Source organism: Hesperophylax consimilis, chromosome 1 (assembly GCF_061612785.1).
Source record: "Hesperophylax consimilis isolate HC1 chromosome 1, BYU_Hcon_1.0, whole genome shotgun sequence".
Classification (NCBI taxonomy): domain Eukaryota; kingdom Metazoa; phylum Arthropoda; class Insecta; order Trichoptera; family Limnephilidae; genus Hesperophylax; species Hesperophylax consimilis.
The window spans coordinates 23,467,310-23,494,955 of record NC_142836.1 but is presented as its reverse complement, the minus strand read 5'-3'; the positions used below and the strand labels follow the sequence as shown (position 1 = coordinate 23,494,955).

Here is a 27,646-nt window from a genome sequence, read left to right as displayed (position 1 = left end):
GTAAATAATCTTATAAGAAAGCAAAAAAGTTAATCAAGTGAAACTGTCACAGATAATCTTAGCTATAATACAGTATTTTTTTAAAGTTTTTTCCTTTATGCGTTTATACATTTCTATTGAAAAAAATATTTTTTAGTAGTTTGCATTATATTTTTTATTGAGGAATTTATTTTTTTATTTGTATTCTACAGCGAAGCGATAGGAAAACCTTCAATTTATCTAAAGCATATTTTTTGGCATTCATAATGAACACCAATTGGTTATAAAGATTAATCAAAATAGTGATTTGGATTAAGCTTCGCCTTAAACTCTCACAAAGACATAAAAAGCGCCGCAGACGAAATTTTTTTCCATGGTATCCCCTTGGGGCAGATATGTGGTGTGGATGAAGGGAGTGGAATATGAATTATTATATTCAAAAACACATGTCAAAAGCGCCGCAGGGGAAATTTTTTCCATAGTATTCCCAATCGGGGTAGTTATGTGGTGTGGGTAAAGGGTACAGAATATGAATTATTACATTCACAGACACGGAAAAACTTGTGCAGGCGAAAATTTCTCTAGGTCGAAGCGCTAACTAATTAATGCTTTCGATTGTTATTTTTAGGATAGTCAGTGTCCCAACAATATTTAGACGAAAAGTATTTTCTTAAACGGAAATATTTTAGTATTGTTTAAAATGGAAACCTTTAAAACATATCAGCTTAACCGGTTGTAGCCGAGTGGGCAAATTGCGTCGGATTCCCACACAGACGTCGCAACTTCAAACTATTCCATCATTGCACAAGCAACATTTTCACTTACGCCTGTCCTTTGTCCCCAATGTGTATCATTGTGGGACCTAGCCGGACCTCTTCCGACATTGGGGCCGTATTTCTCCTTCCTATATTTTCCGAATCCTCAATGTGTACCATTTTCACAGCATCCGCAAAGATGACATATTATTCATGCTAAATCACTATTTTGATTAAGCTTTATAACGAATTGGTGTACATTATGAAAACAAAAAAAATGCTTTAGATAAATTGAAGGTTTTCCTATCGTTTCGCTTGAGTAGAATAGAAATAAAAATAAATAAATTACTAAATAAAAAATATAAATGTAAGCTCCAAAAAAAATATTTTTACAATAGAAATGTATGAACGCGTAAAGGAACAACTTTTAAAAGATACAGTAGGTATTATAGCCAAGATTATCTGTGACGTTTCACTTGATTAACTTTTTTGCTTTCTTACAAAATTATTTACGTTTCTAGACTCCGTTTGTCAAGCGATTTTAATGCCTATTACCTACGATATAAGGTATACCAAGAATATACACATTATATAATAATATACTACAAGCCAAAAGGTGAACTTATTTAATTCCCATCGGGGCCTCCGTGTGGAGTAAATAAATGACAAATAAAATGAATAACGTAATAGGTGACACACAATTAATATATAAACCTAATAATTCAAATATATATGTATTAATAAGTAAAATTTAATAAAATAAAATGAAAGCTTCGTCCATCAGGGAGGTCGCCGCATCATCTGCAAAATATAAGATTAATAAAAAGTATTTATTATTCGTATCCTTTTCGCCATCCGCGATAAATCGGTGAAACTTTTGAAATAAAGCTCCAGCTTTTTTCTAGAACGGGAAAGAGATATGCTATGATATTCACTTTGGTTCGTATAACAAGGTTGCATCTCTTTCACATCATCAATATTATTCTGAATGCCAGAGCCAGAAGCCAGAAGCTTTTTGGGCGCGCTGCGACCTGCGTTCCCTTCGGATTTGTTCGGCACCTTGTTTAAATTCCGACCTTCTCCGAACGTTAATCCTCCCGTCCTCGTCCTCCCGCCTCTCCCTTCCCACCTCCGCGCGCGGTAGCGGCATGCTTAAATTTCAAAACCGAATTTAGTTTCTAGAGAACCGTGTCTTGAGTGGTGCTGTCGCGTGCTGCGATATTTTGACAGTTGTGAGATGTTTTGTTTGTAAACTTTTTCGGAATTTAATTTATGTTTTAAATGTAGCGTTCCGATCTTAATTAACTTAAAGAATTAAACCGCTTTCAAAATGTGTTTTAAAATAATAGTTTTCTTTTCGTTAACCATTACGATGGTGACTTTTGCGGCAGAACCGACTCCCAGGAGTTGCGAGCCGATCCGGGTGGAAATGTGCAAGGACATCGGCTACAATGCCACCGGCATGCCCAACCTGGCGCGGCACACCATGCAGGCTGACGCCGACGTCACCATGCAGACCTTCAACCCCCTGCTGCAGTACGGCTGCTCCTCGCAGCTGCTGCTGTTCCTGTGCTCCGTGTACGTGCCCATGTGTACGGACAAGGTAGCCCTGCCGATAGGGCCGTGTCGTGGGTTGTGTGAGAACGTGCACTCGCGCTGCTTCCCGGTGCTGCGAGGCTTCGGTTTCTCCTGGCCCGTGGAGTTCGAGTGCTCGCGCTTCCCGGCCGAGAACAACCACGAGACGATGTGTATGGAGGGGCCCGGCGAGACAGCCGAGGGTCCCGCCGCGCCCCCGAGGGTGCTGGCGCCCAGTCCGGCCTGCCAGCGCCTGTCGAGGGCCACGAGCTACGTGTACCTGAATCGGTCTGGTCGCTGCGCGCAGTTCTGTGATGCGGAGGTGCTGTGGGACGCTGCTGAGCGCCGCCTGGCCGAGGTGTGGCTGACGGTGTGGGCGTCCCTGTGCTTCCTGGGCGCGCTGGGGGCTGGGGTGGCGTACGCCGGGGCCCCCGCGGGTTCTCCCGCAGAGCGCCCCCTGGTGTTGTTGGCTCTGTGCCACGCGCTGGCGGCCGTGGGCTGGGGGGTGCGCGCCGCGGCGGGGCACTCTGCCGTTGCCTGCGCCCGGGACGCCCAGAGCCCCGCGCGTCCCATCCTGTCTCAGGACGGCCTGGCTAACCCCAACTGCGCCGTGGTCTTCCTGCTCCTCTACTACTTTGGCATGGCGGCTTCTGTTTGGTAAGTTTCTATTTTTCTTCCATATCTATATTCCACTCACCCGATTTGTTTGAATTCTGTCCGAATGATTTGAACACAAATGTTATAAAAGTACTTAATCGATTTATTTGAAAATTACATTCAAATAAGGTAGTATAAAAACTATCCCAATATTGTTGATGAATTGTACACAAACCGATGGGTGTTTAATTTAATTACTCCAGAAATAGGTCCTTTATTTTATTACTTGAGTTAGATAGGTACAGGGCCGGCCCTGAGCCAAACGGCGCCATTACATTTTGACGCCCGTTGATCCGTTGTGATCACAGTAATCAATAATATTCTGATTTGTTTGTTTTTGTGTTGCGCCGTTTTGTGAAAAGTAATTTCAAAGGCAACGTGTTAGGACTGTTAGGTGTTGGGTATTATCAGCTATGAGTGCAATTGGAGCAGTCCTCTACCTGGGTAGGTACCTACTTTTATTTGACTGCAACCTACCTGACTGCACACCCAGTATCTACCAGTATCCTATCCGCCCTCAAGTGATGCCCAATGTACACATTTTTAAAGATAAAATAAAATAATTTATGACTACGACCGTAGCCAGCATAATTTATTACCTTTCACTCAGCCCTGCAAAGGTAAAAATAAAGCCCTGTGCAGTTACTGCCAGCTTTTCTTTGTCTGAAAGGACTTGCCTGTGATTTATTGACCATAAGTTCCACAGTTTTATTGCTTTTATTTTGCACGCCAGATAATGTTTGAATAATCGGGCACAAAAGTTTGCGTCCAAGCACTTTCTTTAACATTCCTTAATATACAACAATAGAAACTTAGGAAAGTATTAAAAAACAATAATTATTTCTCTCCTAGTGCCCTTGCATATCTGAAGTTGGCAGTCATTAGGACAATTTCCTTACAAATCATACTAGTCACGTACGTTTAGTACATTAGGTTATCTTATATTTGTCGAACCTCTTGATGCAATTAAGATACTATAGTTTTCTTCTGTTTATATAATAAAGGTAGTTCGATTATTCCTTTCTTGGCCAATCATGATGAACTTCTAAAAAATATTTTAGTCACATTTTTGAAACAGAGGGTATCCTCCATATTTAGAGGATGCGACCCCTTCGAAAAATTCTATATTCCCATATGTATTTTCTCATTCCTTAATTCTATATTCCCATATGTATTTTCTCATTCCTTAATTCTATATTCCCATATGTATTTTCTCATTCCTTAATTCTATATTCCCATATGTATTTTCTCATTCCTTAATTCTATATTCCCATATGTATTTTTTTTCATTCCTTAATTCTATATTCCCATATGTATTTTCTCATTCCTTAATTCTATATTCCCATATGTATTTTCTCATTCCTTAATTCTATATTCCCATATGTATTTTCTCACTCCTTAATTCTATATACCCCATATGTATTTTCTCACTCCTTAATTCTATATACCCCATATGTATTTTCTCATTCCTTAATTCTATATTCCCATATGTATTTTCTCACTCCTTAATTCTATATACCCCGTATGTATTTTCTCACTCCTTAATTCTATATACCCCATATGTATTTTCTCACTCCTTAATTCTATATGTATACCCCATATGTATTTTCTCACTTCTTAATTCTATATACCCCATATGTATTTTCTTACTTCTCAATTTTGTACACCCCATATGTATTTTCTCACGCCTTAATTATATATTACCAAACCTGCCTAAATATTTATACAAATCGTGGGTACCTACCTAAATATTCATACAAATCGTGGGTACCTACCTAAATATTCATATAAGTCGTGCGTAGGTACCTACCAAACCTACCTAAAAGTGATTCTTAACGAGAGACCCTTATTACCACTATTTCCTCCATATTCTGTATTTCGCATCTGCAGACCGAAATAATGTAGATTGGTCTTCCTCAACACATGGCGTTTCTTGGAATCCGGTGGATTTTGTTTTACGGTCGTTGGTCGTTAGGGGTGTTTGTTTGCCGTGAAGAAATGGACCCATAACATAATATTATCTGAATCTGTCGGGAATTGGTAACGCCTCGAGTTGTGACGGCTCTCGCCCCCGCCCTCCCCGCGCCTCTCCCGCCCTCACCTAACTGGTAGTTAGTACTTGGGTCGTAAGTCGTAACAGACATGTGTTTGAAGTTTCTAATAATATGCTCATGGTCTCTAAATGCTTTCATTTCACACGTTCGTCACGAAATTAGAAGCGGGCCCCACGAAGAACTAACTGAACGGTGAACACCGAACTGGGGAATGAATCTAACTGCATCCAGGGTTACCAGATGAAACGTGCAATTGGAAGATAAAAAGGGAGGAAAATTTGTTTAGAAATCAGGTCGTTCTAAATTAAATTAAAATATCTGTAAATATCAACTTTTACAAAGAAAGAAATTATGATTTTCGTTTCAGCTCGTACCACATCGAGTCTATTTCGACCTTTCTCCTTCCACTAATTTTAAAAAGAAAACAAAGGAATACCGCTGCTAAAAGCATGGAGCACATTATTTGCGAGTGGACAAGGAGGACAAGTCCTCATTTTAATAATAATAATATTTGGATGATTTGTATAACGCCGTTTTTGTGCGAAATCACCTCAACGGTGCTGTACAAATATATGATACATTTCTACAATTATCTAACTTTTCGATACCATCTGGTAACCCTAACTGCAATGGAAAACGAGCCAAATTTATCGAGCGTTTTTTGTGGTTATCTCATCAAGAGCACTTCTTAAAATAAAATTTAAACATGAAAGTAATGGAATGGTATACATTCCTCAATTATATTGAGGAATGAATACATTCGTACTTTGTAGTTAACATGATAATTATTTCCTTTCTTTGACTACTATTTTATTCTTCATCATAACATACCTAATCTCCTGACACTCTTTCTTCGTCTATCTCATGTATACGTCCCGTTCCTAATATACTTATTTACGCCTACAATCTCCTGATTTGTAATTGGTCATTGGTCATCATCACCTTAGATATATAATTTCTACCGTATTCAGTCTACTTTACAGCCTATTTTAGTATTTAGGCATTCGGACTTCGGTGTATGTATTCAGTATACTTTCCAACCTGTTTCAGTATTCAGTCGTTCCGACTCCACTGTTGACTATTTAGTCATGTCTTTTATTTTCATGGGATTTTATTTCAACTGTATCTAGTCCATCTTCCGGCCTATTTCAGTATTCAGTCACTCCAACCCATTATAGAAGGTTGAGTTCTATCCTAGTGATCTCATTTCTACGGTATTCAGTCTACTTTCCAACATATTTCCATATTCAGTCATTCGAACTCCGTTACATACTGATGTTTAGTTCTATCTTAGGGATCTCATTTCTACTGTATTCAATCTACCAGATTTTTCTCTGTAATCTACCAAATTCATTTCTTCTGAATTCAATCTTCCAGACTGTTTCCGCATTAAGTCAATCGAAATTTCATTTCCATATAATACTGTTTAGTTATACCTTGAACTAATTTCCACTGTATTCTTCTCCAGTCTATTCTCCAGCCTATTTCAGTATTCAGTCATTCCAACTCAATTGTAAACTGTTTACTTCAACTAGTGGAAATAATAACGAGAGCACACATGCATATTATATTAGCTTCTTGTGTCCAGGCATCTAGAAATAATAACGAAGACACACAACATGCATATAATGTATATTAGCTTCTTGTGTCTAGGAATCTAGATCGTATCGCGGCTATTTATGTATATTAGCTTCTTGTGTCTAGGGATCTAGATAGGATCGAGTATGTATATTAGCTTCGTGTGTCTAGGGATTTAGATCGGATTGCGTATATTGATTATATTAGCTTCGTGTGTCTAGGTAACTAGATCGGATTGCATATTTATTTATTTATTTATTCATTTATTCATTTTCGGGAAATCGACAGTTTACATTTAATCAGTTTGTACATAAGTATTATATAGTAAAATAAAACCAATTATGGATATCCTCCTTGTGACTTTAACTGAGACAGCATAATATTGAATAAGGTATTTAAATTTGTGAGAAAGGAATATGAATTAAAAAATTTATACAAAACGAAAAATTTACAAAACAATATGTTTATAGCCATGGAGAGAGGTTGTAGATATATCATAATAGAGATATAAACAATAGAGACATAAACATTATTCACAAACCATCAGAGAAATATTCTTTTATGGACCTCTTGTATTTGGTAAGTTCGCAACTGAAAATATCAATCTTGGATACTACGCTATTGTAATTATTGCATAGTCTGAGGCAAGAATTCTGCTTAGAGTTCGTTTTGCTATATATTGATGTATATTAGCTTCGTGTGTCTAGGCATCTAGATCGGGTCGCGTCTATTTTTATGAAATATTTTGATTCGGATAAGATATTGGTAATTATTAAGAGATCATTCACAATTCCGCTTACAATATGATTGCACTGTATCGGCATCGGCTGATAGCGTGGAATCATAATCTCCATAAAAGATATCATATCAGTGGCGATAGCTTCCATAAAACTAGTAGTTAGGTCGATTGTTTTATTGAAACATACCGATATTATTATGACTTGACTTGCTTCGAAATTCTACTTTTTTTTTACCCTGCAATAATTTAAGGTTTTACCACCCGGCTTCGCCCGTGGTGTGTATTCATTTATTAATTTTATAAACCCCTTACATCACCTTGATCGAACAATCGGAGTTTTATATACTCACAGTATTGCCCTGGTGAATTTGAAAGAACAATATTAAGAATCGAAACTTTGCTTTAAATAGATTGAACCGTGTTTGCAACCGTGTCTGAATAGCCAAGAACTTCAAAACTTTCATCTTCACATCTCCTTCCCTAACCCACTCCCTTTAGCCTCAAAACACACTCTAATTTGGGAATGCCACAGTACCACTAGCTCTAGACAGTCGAGAGCCGTTAAGACATTCACATAAAAATTATTGAAATCTTGAACAATTGGGGGTTAGTTCGGTACACAGTTCACAATTCAGTACATATGTGAGACATATCAACGTAGTTGCATTGGCCTAGAATGCCAGTCTTAAAAAGATATGCACATTTCATGACGCCACATCGCTCACCGATCGAGAGTTTTGTCAGATGTCACCTGTGGCAGTAAACCCTACTCTATCAGCCATTGTTTGTTTCTTGTATTTTTTTGTGTATTATCTACTGCTTCCAAAGGGGCTTATCTTTTTGTACAGTGTATATGTACTAAGTCGTGTGATAACTGCTCAAATAAAACAGTAACATTTCTTGGTTTTTATGCCCTTATCTTCGTACTGGCATCGTCATTCATAACAGAACAGAGAAATGAAACTAGACAAATAATTAAGTCGAAAATATTACTCGTGTTGATTAAAAACCTCCTAGATGTGATCTAGGAGGTTTAGGTTGATTATTATCCTTCAGTGACTTGGTGAACAAAACTTACGTAAGTGAAGTCTTGGGTCCCGGGGACCCAAATTTATCAAAACTACACAAATATTTACAACGAATTAGAGATATAATGCAAAATTAAATTAAAACATTAGTATTCTCACTGCTAAACTTAAGACGGCAAAAGTCCTTCACAGAAACATATCGATAAACAATAATAAAAATATATTCTTTGTTAATTGTTACAAGTTGTTGCAGAAACACTTTTATAAAAAAATGGTAATAATAATAATGGTCTTTTCGTGTGATAAATGACAAACTTTTGTACACAAATCAAAAATAATCACAATAGGTAATGTTATACTTTTGTACAGTGGCGGCTCGTGGCTTTTGGGTATACAGAGTGCTAATATTACAAAAATGGCATTATTATTAAAATGACATTAGTTCCTCCAATAATAGCCAACACTCGATAGTTTCTAACTAACTAACTAACTAACCATCACGCCGTTTCCCCGCAGGGGTAGGCAGAGAGGACGGACCGCCAAACTACTCGGTCTTGGCACACACTCCTTGCCTCATTCACATTCATACATCGTCTCATACATACTCTTCTATTGTTCTGACTCTTGACATGGCCCGACTCAAGTATCTGATTCACTTGGTCGTGCCATGTCTTCCTCGGGCGTCCCCGACTTCTGCTACCATTCACATTTGCATCGTATATTCTCCTTACACTCCTTTCTTCGCTCATTCGCTCTACATGCCCAAACCATCTAAGCGTCCCTTTCTTGATCTTACTCATTACGCTTACATCAGCCTTGCACTCTTTGCGGATATCCACATTCCTCACACGATCATACATGGTTTTACCACACATACGCCTCAGGGATCTCATTTCAACAGCATTCAATCTACTTTCATCCTTTCTTTGCCAGTTCCATGCCTCACTTCCATACATCAGGGTAGGTACCAGCACTCCATTGTGGACTGCTAACTTCGCTTCTTTGGACAATTTTTTGTTAGCGCCAACTGCGTTCAGTCCTCCATTAATGGAGTTAGTCTACCTTTGAGGTAAATGTGGTATTTAAAGTATTTGGTCCGGTATTTAAACTGGATAATAAATAAATTGAAAAAAAAACAAAAACTATGGTCCTTAGGACCTTTATGACCGTCGTAAATATATTTTTTACTTGTAATGGGGGAGCTGTCTATCCTTCCACGCGATCTCAGTCAGAATGTAGAAAGGTACTAAGACAGACGCGCGGGGCTTAGTGGTGAATATGACGCGATGGACGGAGAGGGGAGTTTCGATGTGGGCCCCATGGACCCACGACGTCATTTTTGGGTTAAATATAAATCAGTTTTTGAAAAAAAAACAAATGACGCTAAATGTTTTATTTTTTTTAATGTGAATACCGCACAAGAGTTCTAACTGCTCCACCTGCTGGAGCCAGTGAGTTTATGGCATACTGACGGTGGTGGGTAGGGCAAGGAGATGGGAAGTGGAGTGCTAGGAAGTACCGGGATATTCTAATTAGGTACTAAAAGTATTTACCGAGATATCAAACTCAGGTAAAAACTATTGAAACATGGCACCCTTGAGAAAAAATAAAATATTTGTTTGTTACCTGATTAACTTGATCTTTGTAATTCCATTACAGTTCGTTGTTATCATTTCTGTATTGTTTATACAGGTAGCGAGGTATTGATTGTGTAACAGCATAATTATTATCATTAGGTAGCTATCGAAGTTTTATTAAATTATCTGTCTATATGAAACTACGTATAACATTTTCACTTGTAATGCTGCGTACATATTTACGAACCGAAACGCGAGCCAATCCTCGAATTATGGGAAAGGAACTAAGCAACCGCAAGCGGTGTTTCGCGCCATTTTCAGTCTCACAAATCCTACAATTATAATATCTCGTAATTTTCACCGATCTGCGCTAATAATACTAATAATAATTGTCGTTTTTTATTTCACTTCAAGTGCTCAGTAATATTAGTAGGTATCTTTTTTATTTCACTTCAAGGGCTCAGTAATATTAGTAGGTGTCTTTTTTATTTCACTTCAAGTGCTTGAAATATTAGTAGGTATATTTTTTATTTCACTTCAAGGGCTCTGCATTATTGGTAGGTATATTTTTTAAAAAGAACCACCATCCAGAATCGAAACTTTGCTTTAATACATAGCCAGGTAGGTGCTACCAAAATTTTCCCTTATCCCTCCCCACCCCACTCCTTACAGCTACACAACATATCCCGATTGGGAATGCGAAAGTCCCATCAGCTCCGCACAGTTGGGAGCAGTTAGGATTCGTTTACTTAAAATTAAAATAGGAAATGGGAACTGTACAACGAAACTATCAGCGTACCCTTATATACTCTAAGCAGAATTCTTGCCTGAACAGACTATGCAATAATTACAATAGCGTATTATCCAAGGTTGATATTTTCAGTTGCGAACTTACCAAATACAAGAGGTCCATAAAAGAATATTTCTCTGATGGTTTGTGAATAATGTTTATGTCTCTATTGTTTATATCTCTATTATGATTTGATTTACATCTACAACCTCTCTCCATGGCTATAAATGTATTGTTTTCTAAATTTTTCGTTTTATATAATCTTTTGTTTTTTTTTCATATTCCTTTCTCACAAATTTAATTTACTTATTCCATATTATGCTGTCTCAGTAGAGGTAAAGTCACAAGGAGAAAATCCATGATTAAATGTAAACTGTCGATTTCCCGAAAATTAATAAATAAATAACTGTATTTTCTGACAATTATGAAAAATAATAGGCAGGTCTCTCTTTATTTTTTATTCCTCACACATTTTGATAAAGGTTGTTTTCCTTTAAAAGTAATTCTGTTAAGCCTTCTTTAAAGGTTTACCATACATTATATGACTATCTGGCTACTAACACTAGCGGGCCAGCAGAGGGGAAGAACAACGGAACGTCCAGCCGCAGCCGGCAATATATTAGCGTGGATTTGTGTCACCCAGCCCCGTGTCCTGTCTGATTTATGGGCCTCCTTCTCGACACCGGGACCCGGACAACACCCGACTGTACCTCTGCCAGGATACTGGCTCGGCCCCGCTGGACTGAAATATATGCCTCCATTCTTGTCTGCAACAATAGTGCATCTCTCACAATTCGGGTGCTTGCCAACCGAAAAAATAATTATGTAAGCGTCCTACGCAGATTTAATTAAGTAAACGGCAGTAAACATGCGAAAAATGAAAGTACCTGCTTACTTATATCTTCCATTGTGATGTGCCTACTGAAATGTGGTGGGTAATGTATCATTACGCTGAACGCTCTATGCCCCTCACCTTAGCACAAGCACATCGATAAAGGTTTTATCGATAATAATTTCGGTAACTTGTTATCGTTCCTAGCTCGACTCCAACCAAATAAATAGCAACTCACGTCCACTAAATATTCTTAATATGAGAACGATGACAAATTATCGACATTATCGATGAGTTCGTGCTAGGGGCTAAACTCACTGAATGACCCATATTATGTACATTTATCTAATTCCAACAATATTCAACCGCTGATAGCTCCATTGTAACATCCGCTTATTTCTCCTAAACGGATCTCTTAGCGGCATAATCATATACCAACCAACTACCTAACCAGAGGTAGGCACATATTTTATGATGGACTGCCAGACAACTTTGTCTTGACACACACTTATTTATGGTCTCATTCATTCCTCCCAACCTTCCTCTTCCCCATCTCCCTTACCACTCCCTTCAACCTCACAACATACCCCAATTCTTGGGGATGCCATAGTCCCACTGGCTCCCGGCAGTTAGCAATCTTGTTCTGTGTTCTGGTATTCACATGAAAAAAAATACTCTTGCGTTTTATCTTTATTTTTTATTGATGTATGTATATCTCGCTCATCCTCAATTTCTTCCATTCGCTTTCGTCTTTTATATCCTCTTTGCAGCGTTTCACATTATGTTAAAACCACCAAAGAAAACCAAGGGTAGTTGCAACCACCAACCCCCAAGTCCAACTGGTGGTTTACCAAACCCGCATATAGCAGAATATTATTTAAAATACACGTCGCAACGAAGAAGATGGAGATCCCATCTCAGTCCGGGACGCTGGTTACTGGGATGCCTGGCTTGTCTGGACCGCATGTAAACTGTAAACGACTCGCAGCGGGACGCTTATTTATGTTTATTTTTTATAGTCTCCGTATATTTCAGTTTAGTCTGAGTCCGTGGAATAAGTGAATAAGGTAGAGGGTAGAGACAGGGACGCATTCCCGACTACTTGACCTCTGTCCCCAGTCCCCGAATTATTTACAGTCACCGCCTTACCGCAACGGACATAAAAAACAGTTTTTTTTAAACCGAGTTGGGCGTAGCAAACCTGGCAAGACGGGACGACGCTCTTGCGCGGAACAACGCTTAATTCGGCCCAGCCTCGTGACCGGCCGCCAAAACTCTGTGCGATATATTTGCTTCTATTTTCTCTAAAATTGGCAATGTTTCTATTCTAAATGATGACGAACTTTTAATTGTAATATTTTATTTGTATAATTCTTATTTTTATTTATTTATTAGATAATAAAAAATACAATTACAGAAATGAATTTTTGGGGAAGGTTTCCCGTTTCAGGACAATCAAATTGATAGGTTTCACTTCCTTCAATAAAAATCAATTTCGGTCGTTCACATCTGCCAGGAGTTCCGTGACGGCTTTTTTAAAAATATATTTTCTGCCTCCGGTTAAGTAGGTACCTATTTTAATTCTTTATATTTTTCATAATAAAACAATTCTTTCAATATTATTAACATTTACACAAAGAAATATTACAATTTAAAAATTCATCATCATTTAGAATAGGTCAATTGCCAATTTTTAGTAAGAATAGAAGCAAATATACCGCACAAAGTTTTGGCAGCCAAAAGATGTTTGTAAAATTTTTATTGTAGCTAAAATTTCCTTAAAATTCAAATTGGCTTTATGAAATAACTCAAATATAAAAATAATACCAAAATGTGTTAACTTGTGTAACTGGGTGGGTTACCAAACGCTTACTCTTTTTAAATGATTAGTTTTGTGTAAGTAAATTTGAATTCAAACTTATGAAGAAGTTGGTATCTCAGATGAAAATTTAATAAATTACGTACAATTTGGGCATATTTTATGAGAAACCAACTTTTTACACCACATCACCCAATTAAAGTTTTACTTTTTCCTACCTTTACACGTCATTTTTGATTTACTGTGTTTTTGGTTTATGGCATTGTTTTAATTAGAGACAATCCTGGCTTCCTCAATACATCTCTAAGTAGGTAACTTAACCATAATGTACCAATATGGGAAGTAGTAGTGAAAAGCACTTTATATAGTAGGTTTGTATTTATAATTACCCGTATTATACATATAGTACCGACTCGTAATACAATCTTAACCCTTTGTACTCCGAATTTTTTCTTTAAATGGTTTACCAGCTACTCCATAGAGTGTAACGTAAAAATATGAGGAAAAATTACGATATTTTTAAAAAATTAGAAAAATATGTTTTTTGTTAAGGCAGTAAATAAAAAGATGTAGTTATGTTGAGAAATATATATTTATTATCATATAAGATTGTTAATAAAATAAAAAAGTACATATTATAATCTTTATAATTTTTTAAAGTGTGGTATTTTAGAAAGCAGTCGCCGAAATGCATACGTGGCTTCTTAGGACACGTGTCACAGTACTCACTGGTTTCCCGTCTGCCACCTTTTAATGACCACACAATCCCTCTTGGGACCTTTTCTCAAAATATGGAGTTTTCTATTGAATTTATACCTATTGTTTATGTCGCCGCTGCGGCGCCATCGGAGTTGTTAGAATGTTTACTATGTCACCGTGGCGGCGACAACGGAGTACAAAGGGTTAAACGTACGCATTCAACTAGATTCGCAGTACTGTATATCTAACAACTCTGAAACTGGTTTGCGCGATAGGTATTAGCTATTTGCCACGTCAGAGAAACCTGTTGGCATGTAAATGACTGCCTGTCTTTTTTGAAATTGGTATTTTAATTGCACCCTTTATGTAGCCGAGGTAGTTAAGTTACGGATATTCTATATTGCGGCTTGTTAAGATGAGGCGTCTGTCCAGGGGAGCAGGACTAACACGAAGGTATGGCAAGGATGATGATTAATAATAATAATAAATTACTAACATAAAATTTGTATTACGCACAAGAAAGCATTCTGTTGTTTCTATAGACGATTCAGGTATCGGCAGGGGCGTGTAGTCTATTTGGGCACATAAGCACTGCCTACCTTACTTGTATAAAAATATAAATAATATTGACCTTTTTAAAATTATTGAAAGAAACCAGCTTGCACATTAAAAAACTACGCGCAGAGTAAACTAATGCTACGTATACATCCGCGAGCCGAACTGCCGAACTGAACCTCAACTTATGTACTTATGTGAAAGAAACGAAGCAACCGGCAAATGGTGCGAAACGCTGCTTGCAGTTGATTCGTTCCTTTCCCGTAATTCGTGGTACGGTTCGCGTTTCGGTTCGCAAATGTAAACGTACCCTGAGAATCACAGCGTCACGCGCGCCTTACCGATCGCTATAAGGTATCAAAGGCAGGAACTAAATATGCAAACAACCCCACGTCATATTCAAAACATTTTGTCTTCCTTCGACATAAAAAACGAACATTTGTGAGCGATGTTCATTCAAGGAACGGCTTGTTTCTTGTTTCTGTTAGTCTCGAAAAAGGCCACGCCTTTTGGTACAAATCACAAAATCAGCAATCAGTGCCATCTTCAATGCTACTTCGATTATTTAGTACAACTTTACTAACGAAATATTTATCAAATTATGTCGGTTTTCTTTCACGCAATTTTGTGGTCGAAATTTAATATAATCCAGTCATTGTATTGTAGTATGCATAAATGAAGCGGTTTTTTGGGTGTTTGATATTGCTTAGGTAATTCCAAACAACATCAGCTAAAGCTAGCGCTTAGCCATTCTTTGCGTTACTATACCAAGTTAAAGCAGCAGCTTAGACATTCTTAGCATTACTTTATCAAGTAAAAGCAGCAGCTTAGACATTCTTAGCATTACTTTACCAAGTAAAAGTAAAGTTAACCTAATTCTCCATTTTTCCTAATGCCTACTCTGATTAAAACTCTGTGGACGCCACTGGGTATCGGCAGTACCTAGTCCCTACCCTACTACTCTCAACCGTCTGCAGCCAGTGAGACTATGGCATCCCGAATTGGAATGCTGTGAGGCTGTGGGTAGTGGAAGGTAGGTAGGAAGTAACTGGCTATCGATATCTGGCCACTAAACACGGTTAAAGCCATTTCAAGCAACGTTTCAATTCTGAATGGTTGTCTTTCACCAAAACTATACTGAAAATATCTACTACTCTGGAATGTGCCGCAGATATACCATGTATATTTTTAATAAATAAATTGTGAAATAAAACAAATAATTCAAATAAAATTTATTTGCGCTCGCACGCTTGTTTTTGAACCCATGGCTTCCGGATTCGTAGCCAAGTAATATTGTAACCATTAAACCATGGAGGACATCGAAGTAATTACTCCCTCCTACCGAAATAACCATCAACAGGAAGATAACATAATATATGCCGGCGTTGTCTTCAATAGTATAAAGAAACCAATATAAACACACATCACTCACAAACACACAAGATTGTATATTAAATATATTATTTTCTCTTTAAATGTATAATGTAGATTAAATTTTCATATTATAAAATGAAGGCCTCAGCACGGGCAAGCCACCCAGTGAGGCCAACATTACTGGAAAACTTTGAAATGTAAAAAATATTGTACCTAATAAAAAAAAAATAGTCACCAGGAATACAAAGACGTATTATCCTAAAAGGCAGTTTTTGAAACAACCTTAAGGCGATGCACTGCGTCGTGTAATATTTTAAATTGAGCCGCTATCAATAACAACCCTTACGTAGATGGCGATAAGGTTTAAATTCCCGCTTAACACCATCCGCCTGTTTTGATTTATGCAAGAAAAAAACATGGCCAAAAAGTGCCTTTTATTTTATTTTGTGGATGTTCAGGCATAAATATTTAATATTTTTTCGATCATTTTATAAATAACTTAATTTGCCACATTATACAATAAATTCATAACCGAAAATGGGTTTGTAAGTAGGAGATTTTGATCTTTAAAGCAGTTTTCATAGGCCTTTACACTATTTTTTTCGGGGCTTATAAAAAGACTTATCTAAAAAATACTCGATTATTTCAAAGGCCAAGATGTATTCTACTCGCAGTATTTAATAAAAGCATATGAAACATTTCTAGGCGACCAAATGTTCAAACCAAAAACACATGATTTTGCATTACTACGTATGGCATCACCTTAACTGTGAAGAGTTAGGGTAAAATGGTTTTAAGAATTTTTCTGATCTGGAAACTAAACAAGTTTCTAGTAGGCAGATTCCTATTCTCCATCCCTAGCCAAGGACATGTCCCCAATATACCCATTCCCCTCATTTCAGCCTTGGCACAAACCAAAGCGAGTGAGATCGCTACGCGGCTATCTCACTCGCTTCGGTCTATGCCAAAGCCAACATGAGGGGGATAGGTATACTAAGGTCATGTCCCTCAGAATAAAGAACGGGAATCCGCCTTCTGATTTGAAAAAACTCAACTTTCCTCTACCACATTTTCTTCCCACTTCCTCCAGTCTCACAAAACTCCTCAAATTCAGGATGCCATAGTTCCAATCAATCTCCAAGCAGTTGAACATTTCTGTTCGGTAATCACATTCAGTGATATTGTTAATTTATTAAGAATCATTAATAGGTTTTCTGATTAACTTGAGTGAAATACGAATATATTAGCAAGGCAAAGATAGTTGCATGAACACATGTTCCGATATATTAGGAATAACCGGATTGCCAATAATTTGAAGAGATTCTTAATAAATTAGCGATACTCATTTTTCTCTGTGTATGAAATGATCCAAAACAAGAGGCTGCTGACCAGGGGAGCAGGATAAAAATGAGGTATTATGGATGTATGCAATACGCCTGAACCTACCTATACCTTGGAGTGGTGTGAGGTGTCGGACTGTTGGTGTTGCCCAGAGAAACACCGTCTCGGTCAGTCGTTATCTGTGAATTTATTGTCCTCCGCCCTCCGCTGGCCGAGAGGCTCTTGTTAAACTCCGCCATTATTATTATTATTATTCACAGCATACGGTCGAAGTATTAAAATGTTATTTATTGCGCCGCCGCGATGCTATCTCACTGTAAATACTGTGAGAATGCCACGAGTGATCGTGTTTGGTGTTTGATGGTCCCGCCGCGTTGGAAAAGTCATTACGCAGACGACAATCGGTATTATTATGACTGATGCTGGACAGCCGGCGGCTGCTTGGTCCTTAAACCTCCAAGAACTGCCATCATCATCTTGACAGAACCCGTACCAGGTACCAGGTGACCTCTACCCACGCGAATATAACTGACCGGAATCTGATGATTCATTTCGCAAAACTATCTCTTCTTCTGATGGAGGGGTTAGCTGTCATGTTAGCTGGTAAGTTCATAAGGGCAGTCTTCACCTTGCATATTGCAGTCCGGAATAACTCTCGGAACTGCACTCGTATCATGAACATAGGTTTTGTAACTACATCTAATATGAATATTTCCCTGAATTTATTGTCAGTTGGGGTATCTGCAATCTTGTATTTGTCGCAACTCATGATCATAAACTTCCGATCATAAATTAATGCATACGTATAGAGTGAATTGGGAGAATCTCCTATCCTTATTATATAATCCTCTTCCTCTCCACATTACCTTTACTTAGCTTTAACGCAAAATAAAACTCCTTTCTCTAACCAACTTTAGCATGAAAAGCTTTTTTTGCTTAACCTTATTTAATCTCATATAATAATGAAATAGAAGTTTGGATCATTTATATAGCGCCGTTTTAGTGCGAAAATCATCTCAAGGGCGCCTTACAATTTAATTTATACATTTAACCTATAACCCTATCACTTAGATTTTTTTCAAGTGCACGGAGAAAAATGAGTAATATTAAAGCTTTTTTAATCAAGATTCTGTTAAAAGAAGTAACTGCATAACTAATAAAATATTAGTCATTCAGAATATATATTAACAATTTTCAACGCAAGTGGCCTTGTCCGAATAAATATAATCAACGAGATGCGAAAATATAATTATTTTGAAGAACACGTGTTCCGACTTCCTCATAACATATTCGATAGTTTGTTATGAAATTGGTCAAATAGTAAAAGCAGTAAGTTTTCTCCGTATGGCTTATAACTGAGATGAATGTACTTATTATTCTAGTAGTAATAGTTTGTTTCTTACAAATAAATAAATCGTTTTAAATTCAAATATGTATTGCCTACTTTTCATGCTGATTTGAAAACAATTACAAAACCTAACATGTGTTGCCAAATAAAACTACATCTGTTTAATTTTTGATTTTATCCAAACTAGAAATTGATCGTATTTTAAATTCATTCAACACTATACAAACATTTTTAGTGTTTACCTTTCCTAAACTAACAAAATTCGTTACACCCGATTTGAAACAGTCAATTTTCCTGTAAACATCGGACGTAGCAATGTATCCACTTGAATTATCGCCCGATTCACCATTGGATCTTTGCTCAGATGGCCTTTATCTCTGGCGGTCCTTTTTCGGAAGCTTTTTCTACCGACAACCATCTGACAGGCTTCTAACTAAATGACAAGCGAGGCCAGGCAGCTTTTAGGGCGGATTTTTTCCGCGAGTTTTTTTGTCTCTTCTCGGTAAAGTAAAGATGGTTGGCGGCGACATCACAGCACCTGACAGTGCTGCCATTTGTAGGGAGAAATCCCCAGATCTAGGGAGAACGGGAGTTTTTGTGTAGACATTTTTTTACAAATTATAAGTAGGTTTATCTGGTATGCAGAACCGTGAGGTTTCAGTAGTTTTTTCAGCTAAGCAGGTAGTTTTTTCGCGAAACGAAAATCCAATTTCTAAAATCTATGGATATTTTTAGCATTTCAGATATTTTTATACTTTTGCTCGGGAGTTTCTATTTTAGAACTGGCAACCCAACTCCGAAGCAACTCTCCTCACTTCTTATATTGATATTGGCGTTTTTTTTAGCTCTTGGCAGATCGATTATCCGCAGTTCAAACGCTCAATTACCGCCTGAGAATAAGAGTCGTGCGAAGACGCTGGAGCTTTCCCGCGCTTTTTATTGGTTTAGCTAGGTTAAATTAGATGTAACTGTACTGATTACGGGATAAAACGCTATAATTCTTAGATAGTGGCAAAGTGTCGTCTATTTCTAGCAGTTCTTCAATTCAACATGTAATTATTGAATGACGACCGAGTCTCATTGCCCGGAGCCCGTGACATTATATCACCCCGATGCTGAGGAATATTGAGAGGCGAAAGGAATTAATAGGATGAGATTGAGAAGCTTGTCCTGTAAGATCAAGCACTGAGCGAAATTTCTATTAACCTTTCATTTCTGAATAGCGATCTTTCACCGGGCGATGTAGAAAGTATTTTCCACTTTTGACAACTAGTACCTGTCTACTTATCCTTCGTGATTGTTTGGCTAGGCCACACACTGCGTAGTGCGTATGGATTCATCCGGGAGTTTTTTGTCTGGTGTAAATTTCATCAAACCAGCCCAGGTTTTTAAAAGATTACATTTTAAGTGGTGCCATGACAACCCCAGTACTTCTCTATTCTGTTATCTTTCCCTTCTCTGCCGTATAATAATATCTTCATCGTACATCATGTTTCCCACCATTTATATGTAATTCGAATCGAAACCTCCTGTTTGAAATAAGAATACGGAATTTGTTACCAACATTCTTTCAATGTGACACCACACGAGAATTCCAATGCACTAACTGCACTGCTGCACTCTGGCACCCCAATTAGGGAATGCTGTGAGGAAAATAATCATTTTAACCTGAAAGTTCATTGATTAAACCAAGTAGTGTACGAATTCTTCTAATAATTATAACAATTACAGATTCGATTCTCGTCGCAGCGCATAAATATAGAAAAGTTTATTTAACATACAAATGTCAATTTTCTAAAGCTGCGTTCCCATCTGATCTATTCTATGAGAGTCTATGGTCAATTTATTGAACGAATGTTGAAGTCGATCCAACTTTGGATATTTATTTCTTAGAAAAACCTGTTCTTATTGATATACGTCTATTTCATAGATTCTATGGAATAGATCAGGTGAGCGGCAAATGCATAGTGTCTTACCTAAAACATATCAGGTACACCCAATGACTAAATAAAATACCTAAGAGGGTGCACCTATGTTATATTATTAATTTATTAGTCTTGCAGATGAATTTAGGTAGGAACAAATAAGTTAATTTTTTAATTTACAATTAATATGTTTCTTCTATCATTAATTATTTTTGTGATTTTTCATCTACAGGTTCTCCGGGGTAAAGTGCGCTAGCTTCGGGAGGTTTTTTTAGAAATTCAAACATTCTTTTTCCCATACAAAAATATTTTCCAAAGAAGTATATTTATTTTCCCGCACAAACAATTCAACTTTTGTACCTAAAAACTACCTTAAAACGTTGGAATTTCAAGAAAAGTTATTCATCTTTTTTACTTGTACTATTATGTAGAATCACCCCCGAATTTAGCGCACTTTACCCCCGGACACCCTGTATATGTCAGTGACGTCATAAAGGCACAAAAGAATGAGATTAATATTCGTCTAGAATCTAGATAAATTCAATTTTTATAGACATTACCATAATAAATAACGATATGGAAGCTCAAGTTGTAAAAATAACATTTAGCCCCCGTTCATTCAGTCTCCACATTATGAAACATGAGTGCTGCGTGAGAGCTTGTTCCGTCCAAATACACTCAAGTAATTAATGATATCTGCTAACATCATTAGATTCATTGGTCTGAACTTTTGATGGTGACATTAATTTATATAATTATAGTGATTTGACCACTGTGCGACTCGGGTTTTTCACACCGTTCAGTGGGCGATCAAGCTGCATGACGATCACTATCATCGTAATAATTATGACATTTCATATTAAGTCCGTCTGTGGTTGCTTAAATTACATACTCATGACTCAACACCGTCTCCTTATTCAGAAGTCAATAGTTACGTGTTGCATTGGTCCCTTTGCAAACTACTGACTCTTATTGTGTTGTTGTGGATTTAGCACAGTGGAATCTGTTCGTGTTTCATGTATCCCTCTACACTCCTACACACAACTGTCTTTTGTTTTTGTAAATGTACAGAAAATAGGGACTCGCTTGAAAAGCACTTAAGAGGAATCTACAAGAAAAAAGGATATTCTTGGTATGCCTTATATTGTCACGAATGTAGGTAATAGGCATTAAAATCGCTTAACAAACGGAGACTAGAAACGTTCGATATCAAGCACAAAATTTTATTTATTTTGTAATAAATTTTATAAGAAAACAAAAAAGTTAATCAAGTGACTGTCACAGATAATCTTAGCTATAATACTGTATGTTTAAAAGTTGTTTCCTTTACGCCTTCATACATTTCTATTGAAAAAAATTGTAGTTTACATTTATATTTTTTATTATTTATTTGTATTCTACTCAGGGGAAACGATAGGAAAACCTTCAATTTATCTAAAGCATATTTTTTGGTAATTCATAAGGTACCTACACCAATTCGTTATAAAGATTAATCAAAATAGTGATTTAGCACTAAGCTTCGCCTTACAAACACTTTGTAGTAGTTAGATAATAATGGGAAGTGAGTACATATTTCGATTTCCAAAAATCAGAAATAATGTATTTTTGCACAGTAGAACATTTTCATATTTCACGGGTCCCTTTACGAACTGTCTCTTGTTTTCTTGTTGTGTAATTAACCACCCAGTGGAAATATCCTAGAGGAAGAATTATATACAGGGTGTATCGGCAAGTACCCGACAAACTTTAACCAGCTATTCCTCAGCACATTTGGAGTAAAAAATGTTATGGGCGCTTTGCTGTCCGGTAACATTTTTTTTCCATTAAAAACAAAAAATAAATAAAAAATCCACACTCCGTCACTGTCATTGGCATTGTTTCTCGTTTTCAACAGCTGTTATTGGCAAGTGTGTCAAAAAGTGTCCTCGCTCTTTCGTACACACTAAATAATAGTAGTTAAAAATGAGACGAATGGTGCCGTGCCATTTCGTTGTGATTGTAAAAGCGCGTCAACGTAGGTACGTACGTATATTATTCAACGAAACTCGAACAAAATATTGCCAGATGGGTTTTCAAACTTTGACAAAGGATAAAACATTGGTGACATGTGGTGAAAATATGAATAATAAATTTTTTATTAAAAAAAAATGTTACCGGACAGCAAAGTACCCATAGCATTTTTTACTCCAAATATGCTAAGGAATAGCTGGTTAAAGTTTGTCGGGTACGTGCCGATACACCCTGTATATACAATATGTATAGAATATGATATCAATTCGTAGACATATTTGTTCAATAATAGCTGTAGTTACCTACCTACTTAGCTTATTTCAGCAGCACGACCTTTGTGCAATATCACTATAAAGCTAGAAAATAGCATAAAATAAAATAAATATATTATTTTTTGGAAAATAAAGTAAAGTTGCCTTTGAATAATTCCTACCTTTTAAAAGCAAAACTAAATATGTAACATTTTCAATGAACTCAAGGGGCCAACCAGTTAAATCACTACAACTAAAATAACATGAATGCTGTTATAGAAATAATGTTCAATGTCAATTATATAAAAATCACAAAGCATCATCTATCTCGGAGTGTAATTGATGAAATCTTAGATGGAACTCATAGTTTTCTTGTTTTTCTAAGAATCTATGAATTGTGGTAAACAAAAAGAATATGAAAAAACGCATTATGGCATTCTCGAATCAAATATGGAATTATAAAATGGGGAGCTGAAAAGTTTAATGAGTGACAAATCAAGATAAAATAGAATTAAATAACTGAAGTCCGCCTCAGCATTATATAATGTATAATAATGGTTCTCAATTTTTTTCTGTGTTTTAAAAGTAGGTAACGTTTAGTTATTCCCGCTCCGATCCTGTCTAGCTATTGGTCGGTGTGATAAACGAGCGCATGCGCACTCCTCCCCCGACCCCTTCCCCCCACCATAATTGGGATGCTAATCAGATCCGACCTTCCCCTCTCCCTCTTCCGTCGCGAGCAGCTGTGATACCTACCCAGTACGGCCGGTACCTACTCAGTCAGTACCTACCGGGCGAGAACCAGTCTCCGTGGTGCGAATACAATTTGAAGATAGCAGCCCCACTCGATGAAGTCGGTAATTTGTTTAAACGGATACTAAAGTTGCGAAGGTGGGTAGGTACTTACCCAGTCTGCCCATTGAGCGGGTCTGGTTGAGCTTTTTATATTTAAGGTTCTGCATGTAACGCTGCAAGCAACTCTATGAAAAGTATTAGATTACTAGTGCAGGCCTGTGAAAAATAGTTCGGAAATCACAACCAGTCTACGCGAGTAAGATATCTATGGTCTACAATATGTTTTTAGGTGCGGTCATGGATGTATTTTTGCACTTTGGTTGAGTACAATAATATCACTGACGAGACTGACGAGGTACCTACTGACATTTTACCTGGTGAACTTCAATGTTAAAGAATAAAAATCGTTTCTACTCCCATACAAAATACAGCGCCGGTGGAAAAAAGTATGCTTTTTGAGACCGGTGACTGGTGCCGTCTGACGTCACGTCCATAGATTTGGTGCGATTTTGAGAGACCCGAAAACTTATCAAATCGACATTTGTAAAAAAAATCAAGTCATTATAAATAAAAAAATAATGGACTGGAGTTCATTATTATAGTAGAATCTAATGGAGCGAAATTCTCTACGCAATCTCTTGAAATCTGGCGTCATTAAATTTGAACAGCTTTGAAGTCTAAAAGTCTGGCTCAATTGTTGATGTCTACTATTTTCAGTTCTCAACCTCATTTTCATGCTTAGCTAACTAAGTAAGGTCCATTATTTTTTATTTAAAATTTTATTGTATTCTGTAAAAAAATATCACAGTTTTTTTGTTGATAACACCAAGAATGGAAAATTAATTTGTCATTATTTGACTGACTCCCTCGTTTCTGAGACGTTTAACATAAATTGGCAAATTTTACTTACCAGAAAAACTGTCTTCAGTGATCAAATTTTTTAGTGCATTCCAGTCTCTGAAAGGAAAATGTATTAGGTACATCTTTTTTACTAGACCATTTAACTAGTTAGTGAAATGAACAACAAAGTGCGACTGACGAGTTGTATTGGGGACGCAACAATGTACCTACGCATTAAAGATTCTGCAAGATTGTCCAGTGCCTCTTCAGTATCACCATAATACATTGTGTTAATTAGTCTATTATATTTTGAATCATTCCGCCAACCCAATATAGCAGTGAAATCATAAATATAAAAATCAGTTGTTGCAGTTAGTTGCATTTGTTCGCTGAAAAGTTGGGTGAAAAGGGAATAATAATTGATGAAGATTTACACATGATTTTGTGTACATTTTTCACCCGGATATATTATTTTGTTTTGCATGCAACTTCATGGCTAAGCTCTCCGAAGGAGTCTATCTCCTTTCATCTCGCTATAGTTACATTGCGCCATCCTCTTTCTTACCCTTGGTATCATTTTCATTTAGTTTTTATTTCCATTCCGTTGTGTTTTTTCTCCCTTCGCCGCCCTGGTCCGTGTGTCTTGTCTCTTTTTGCCTCGCGTTCTTCTAACGAGCTACGGATAAAAACGAGTTTTCCAGACGTTCCCAACCTTTATTGGACAAATCCCGCATCAAGTGTATGGCGCTAACATTGACACGTAATTATTACCAATGATTTAACTCATTCGTGGCGCGTCCAGCGAAGCTTCAGTACCTACTTAACTTTTTTACTATTTCGTCAACACTATGTTTTGTTGAAAAATGGAGAGAAAACAATATGGCGTCTTGTCTTATTTTGTCTTTGAAAGCTCCATATCTCATGATGGAAATGAAGTAGCTAGTTGAAAATAGTTCCGTTCGTCTAAAGATGTCAGGCCGAATAGCAGTACAAATTTCATGACGCCAGATTTCGCTGTTGAAGAGTTTTCGCTTTTTCCAAAATTTCTATTGTGATACATATTTTTCTTTACAGTCAACCAATTCGAGTAGCAAAATAAAATTAAAATGAGATTTAATTAACGCACATACATTCAACCGATCGTGACCGCTGGTTGCCGACCTATGGTACCTACTTGCAAACAGGTTACCTACTTCTTAAAATCTATATTTTTTTTATTATTTCACATCACGTTTTTATCAGTTTACACGGCATTAATTAGGTGTCACCACACTCTTTTAACTGCCCACCTTTTCCGCACAATAAATAAAGAGGGAAGTACCTACCTGCATTCAATTCACTATTAATTAGCTGTCAACTGCTTATAATGTGGCTTGATTATCTAACACGGCCATTTTATGAATCAGGCCCCCTAGCACAAGCAAATGGATAAAGGTTTCCTTCCCTAACACTACTACAGAAAGAACCAACAAACAGTTGTTCACGTCGACTAAATTAAGCACATGTATCAAAATGAACATTGACTTTCGTTATATGACTCAAATTTTAAATAGTTTTTTGTAAAATCATTGTATTATTATATCGAAATTCTTGTAGGTAAAATATACAGAAACAAAATTTCTCTTGCTAAAGATTTTTTATCAAATTCAATCCATACACAGAGAAAAATTACTGATATTGAATATCGTAAATTTATGAATCTCTGCAATTTTTCGTAATCCGGTTGAAAACGGGATTGCAGGCCCTTAACGAATGAATTATTAGGTTTCCTAGTAAACTTTTAGTGGAATACGAACGTATTATCACAATGTCGGAATACATGTTCGAAAAAATCCTAATATTTCGTCGTTGTACATTATCTAGGCTAATGCAGGCGCACGAACACGTGTCTCGAGTTTCGATATGTCAGGAATTTACTAAAAGTTTATCAGGAAACGGTCTGCAATACCGTTTTAACCGGATTATCAATAGTTTGAAGAGATTTCCAAAAAATTAGCAATACTGTTAAATTTTTAATTAAAGTGTCGGTTTATAATTTATTGACCGCTCCCCCGCCACTTGTTAACATTATAATCGGCTGATGTGATATCAAAAAGTATCAATAAAATTATTACATTATCACCGTCCAATCGAATTTACACCGCCGTATTGCGTTTGGAATGCGCAACACTTCTCCTCTGCAGCATCTCGTTTGTGAATAACGCTGGACCACTTAAGGGTCACCACCTCTCCGCTGTAAATTACCTGCGGGTTAAATTAAACATCTTATATTTTACAGGTTAACACAAAACATTCTTCGCTCACAAACAATGACTTTGTTTAATTATTATGTATGGAAATGAGTCATTTATGTATATTTTATTTTATTATGTGTAGAAATCAAACAGTTATTCATAAGATAATTGTCAAATGATTTTATTATGATAAACCAAGTTCTAGTAATTATTTATTTTATCTTAATATCAATTTATATATAGGTACCTACAAGGAAAAAACTTACTGATATGAAATACTGTTAATTTATTAAAAAATCTTCGTTAGAATCAAATTATTTTTCGTTTCTTGTTAATAACGGGACTGCAGGCCTATAACGAATGAATTGAGTTCCTAATAAAGTATTAGTCAAAAGCGAATGTTTTATGAGGACTGCGAAACATGTGTTCATACAAATGTTGATATTGTCGCATTTCTTCATGATATTTATTACGAAAAGACGCACGTGATCTCAATATATTCTGAATGACAATTTTTTTATCACAAAATTGGCATGCTATCACTTTTTCAATAGGATCATTTTCTAGAACAAATAAACAATTAGAACAGTGGTAAATGACGCTAAAAAATTGTCGAAAGAGGGTCTGCGAAGCTAGCAGACCACAATGGAGGGTTGATACCAACCATTATGATGAAATGATGAAATTAGACCGAATTTCGTAGAAATTACATCCCTGAGGTGAATATGTGATAAAAACGTGTAAGATTAAGAAAGGGACGCTTAGGATGGTTTGGGCATGTAGATCGGATAAACGAAGGAAGGAGTCTGGAGAGTATATATGATGCGAATGTGAATGATGAAGAAGTGGGGGACACCCGAAGAATTATGAATTATATATATACCTAATAAA

At 36.7% G+C, this 27,646-nt stretch overlaps 1 protein-coding gene across 1 annotated transcript in view; it reads left to right on the top strand.

The window, feature by feature from the left end:
• The first annotated feature begins 1,873 nt into the window (after nt 1-1,873).
• The window catches only part of fz4 (frizzled 4), a 96,859-nt gene continuing 71,086 nt past the window's right edge, over nt 1,874-27,646 (top strand). The window contains exon 1 of the mRNA XM_089631152.1: nt 1,874-2,966. Coding sequence (XP_089487278.1) covers nt 2,065-2,966 — 902 coding nt within the window. The 5' untranslated portion in view covers nt 1,874-2,064. The remainder of the gene's footprint in view (nt 2,967-27,646) is intronic.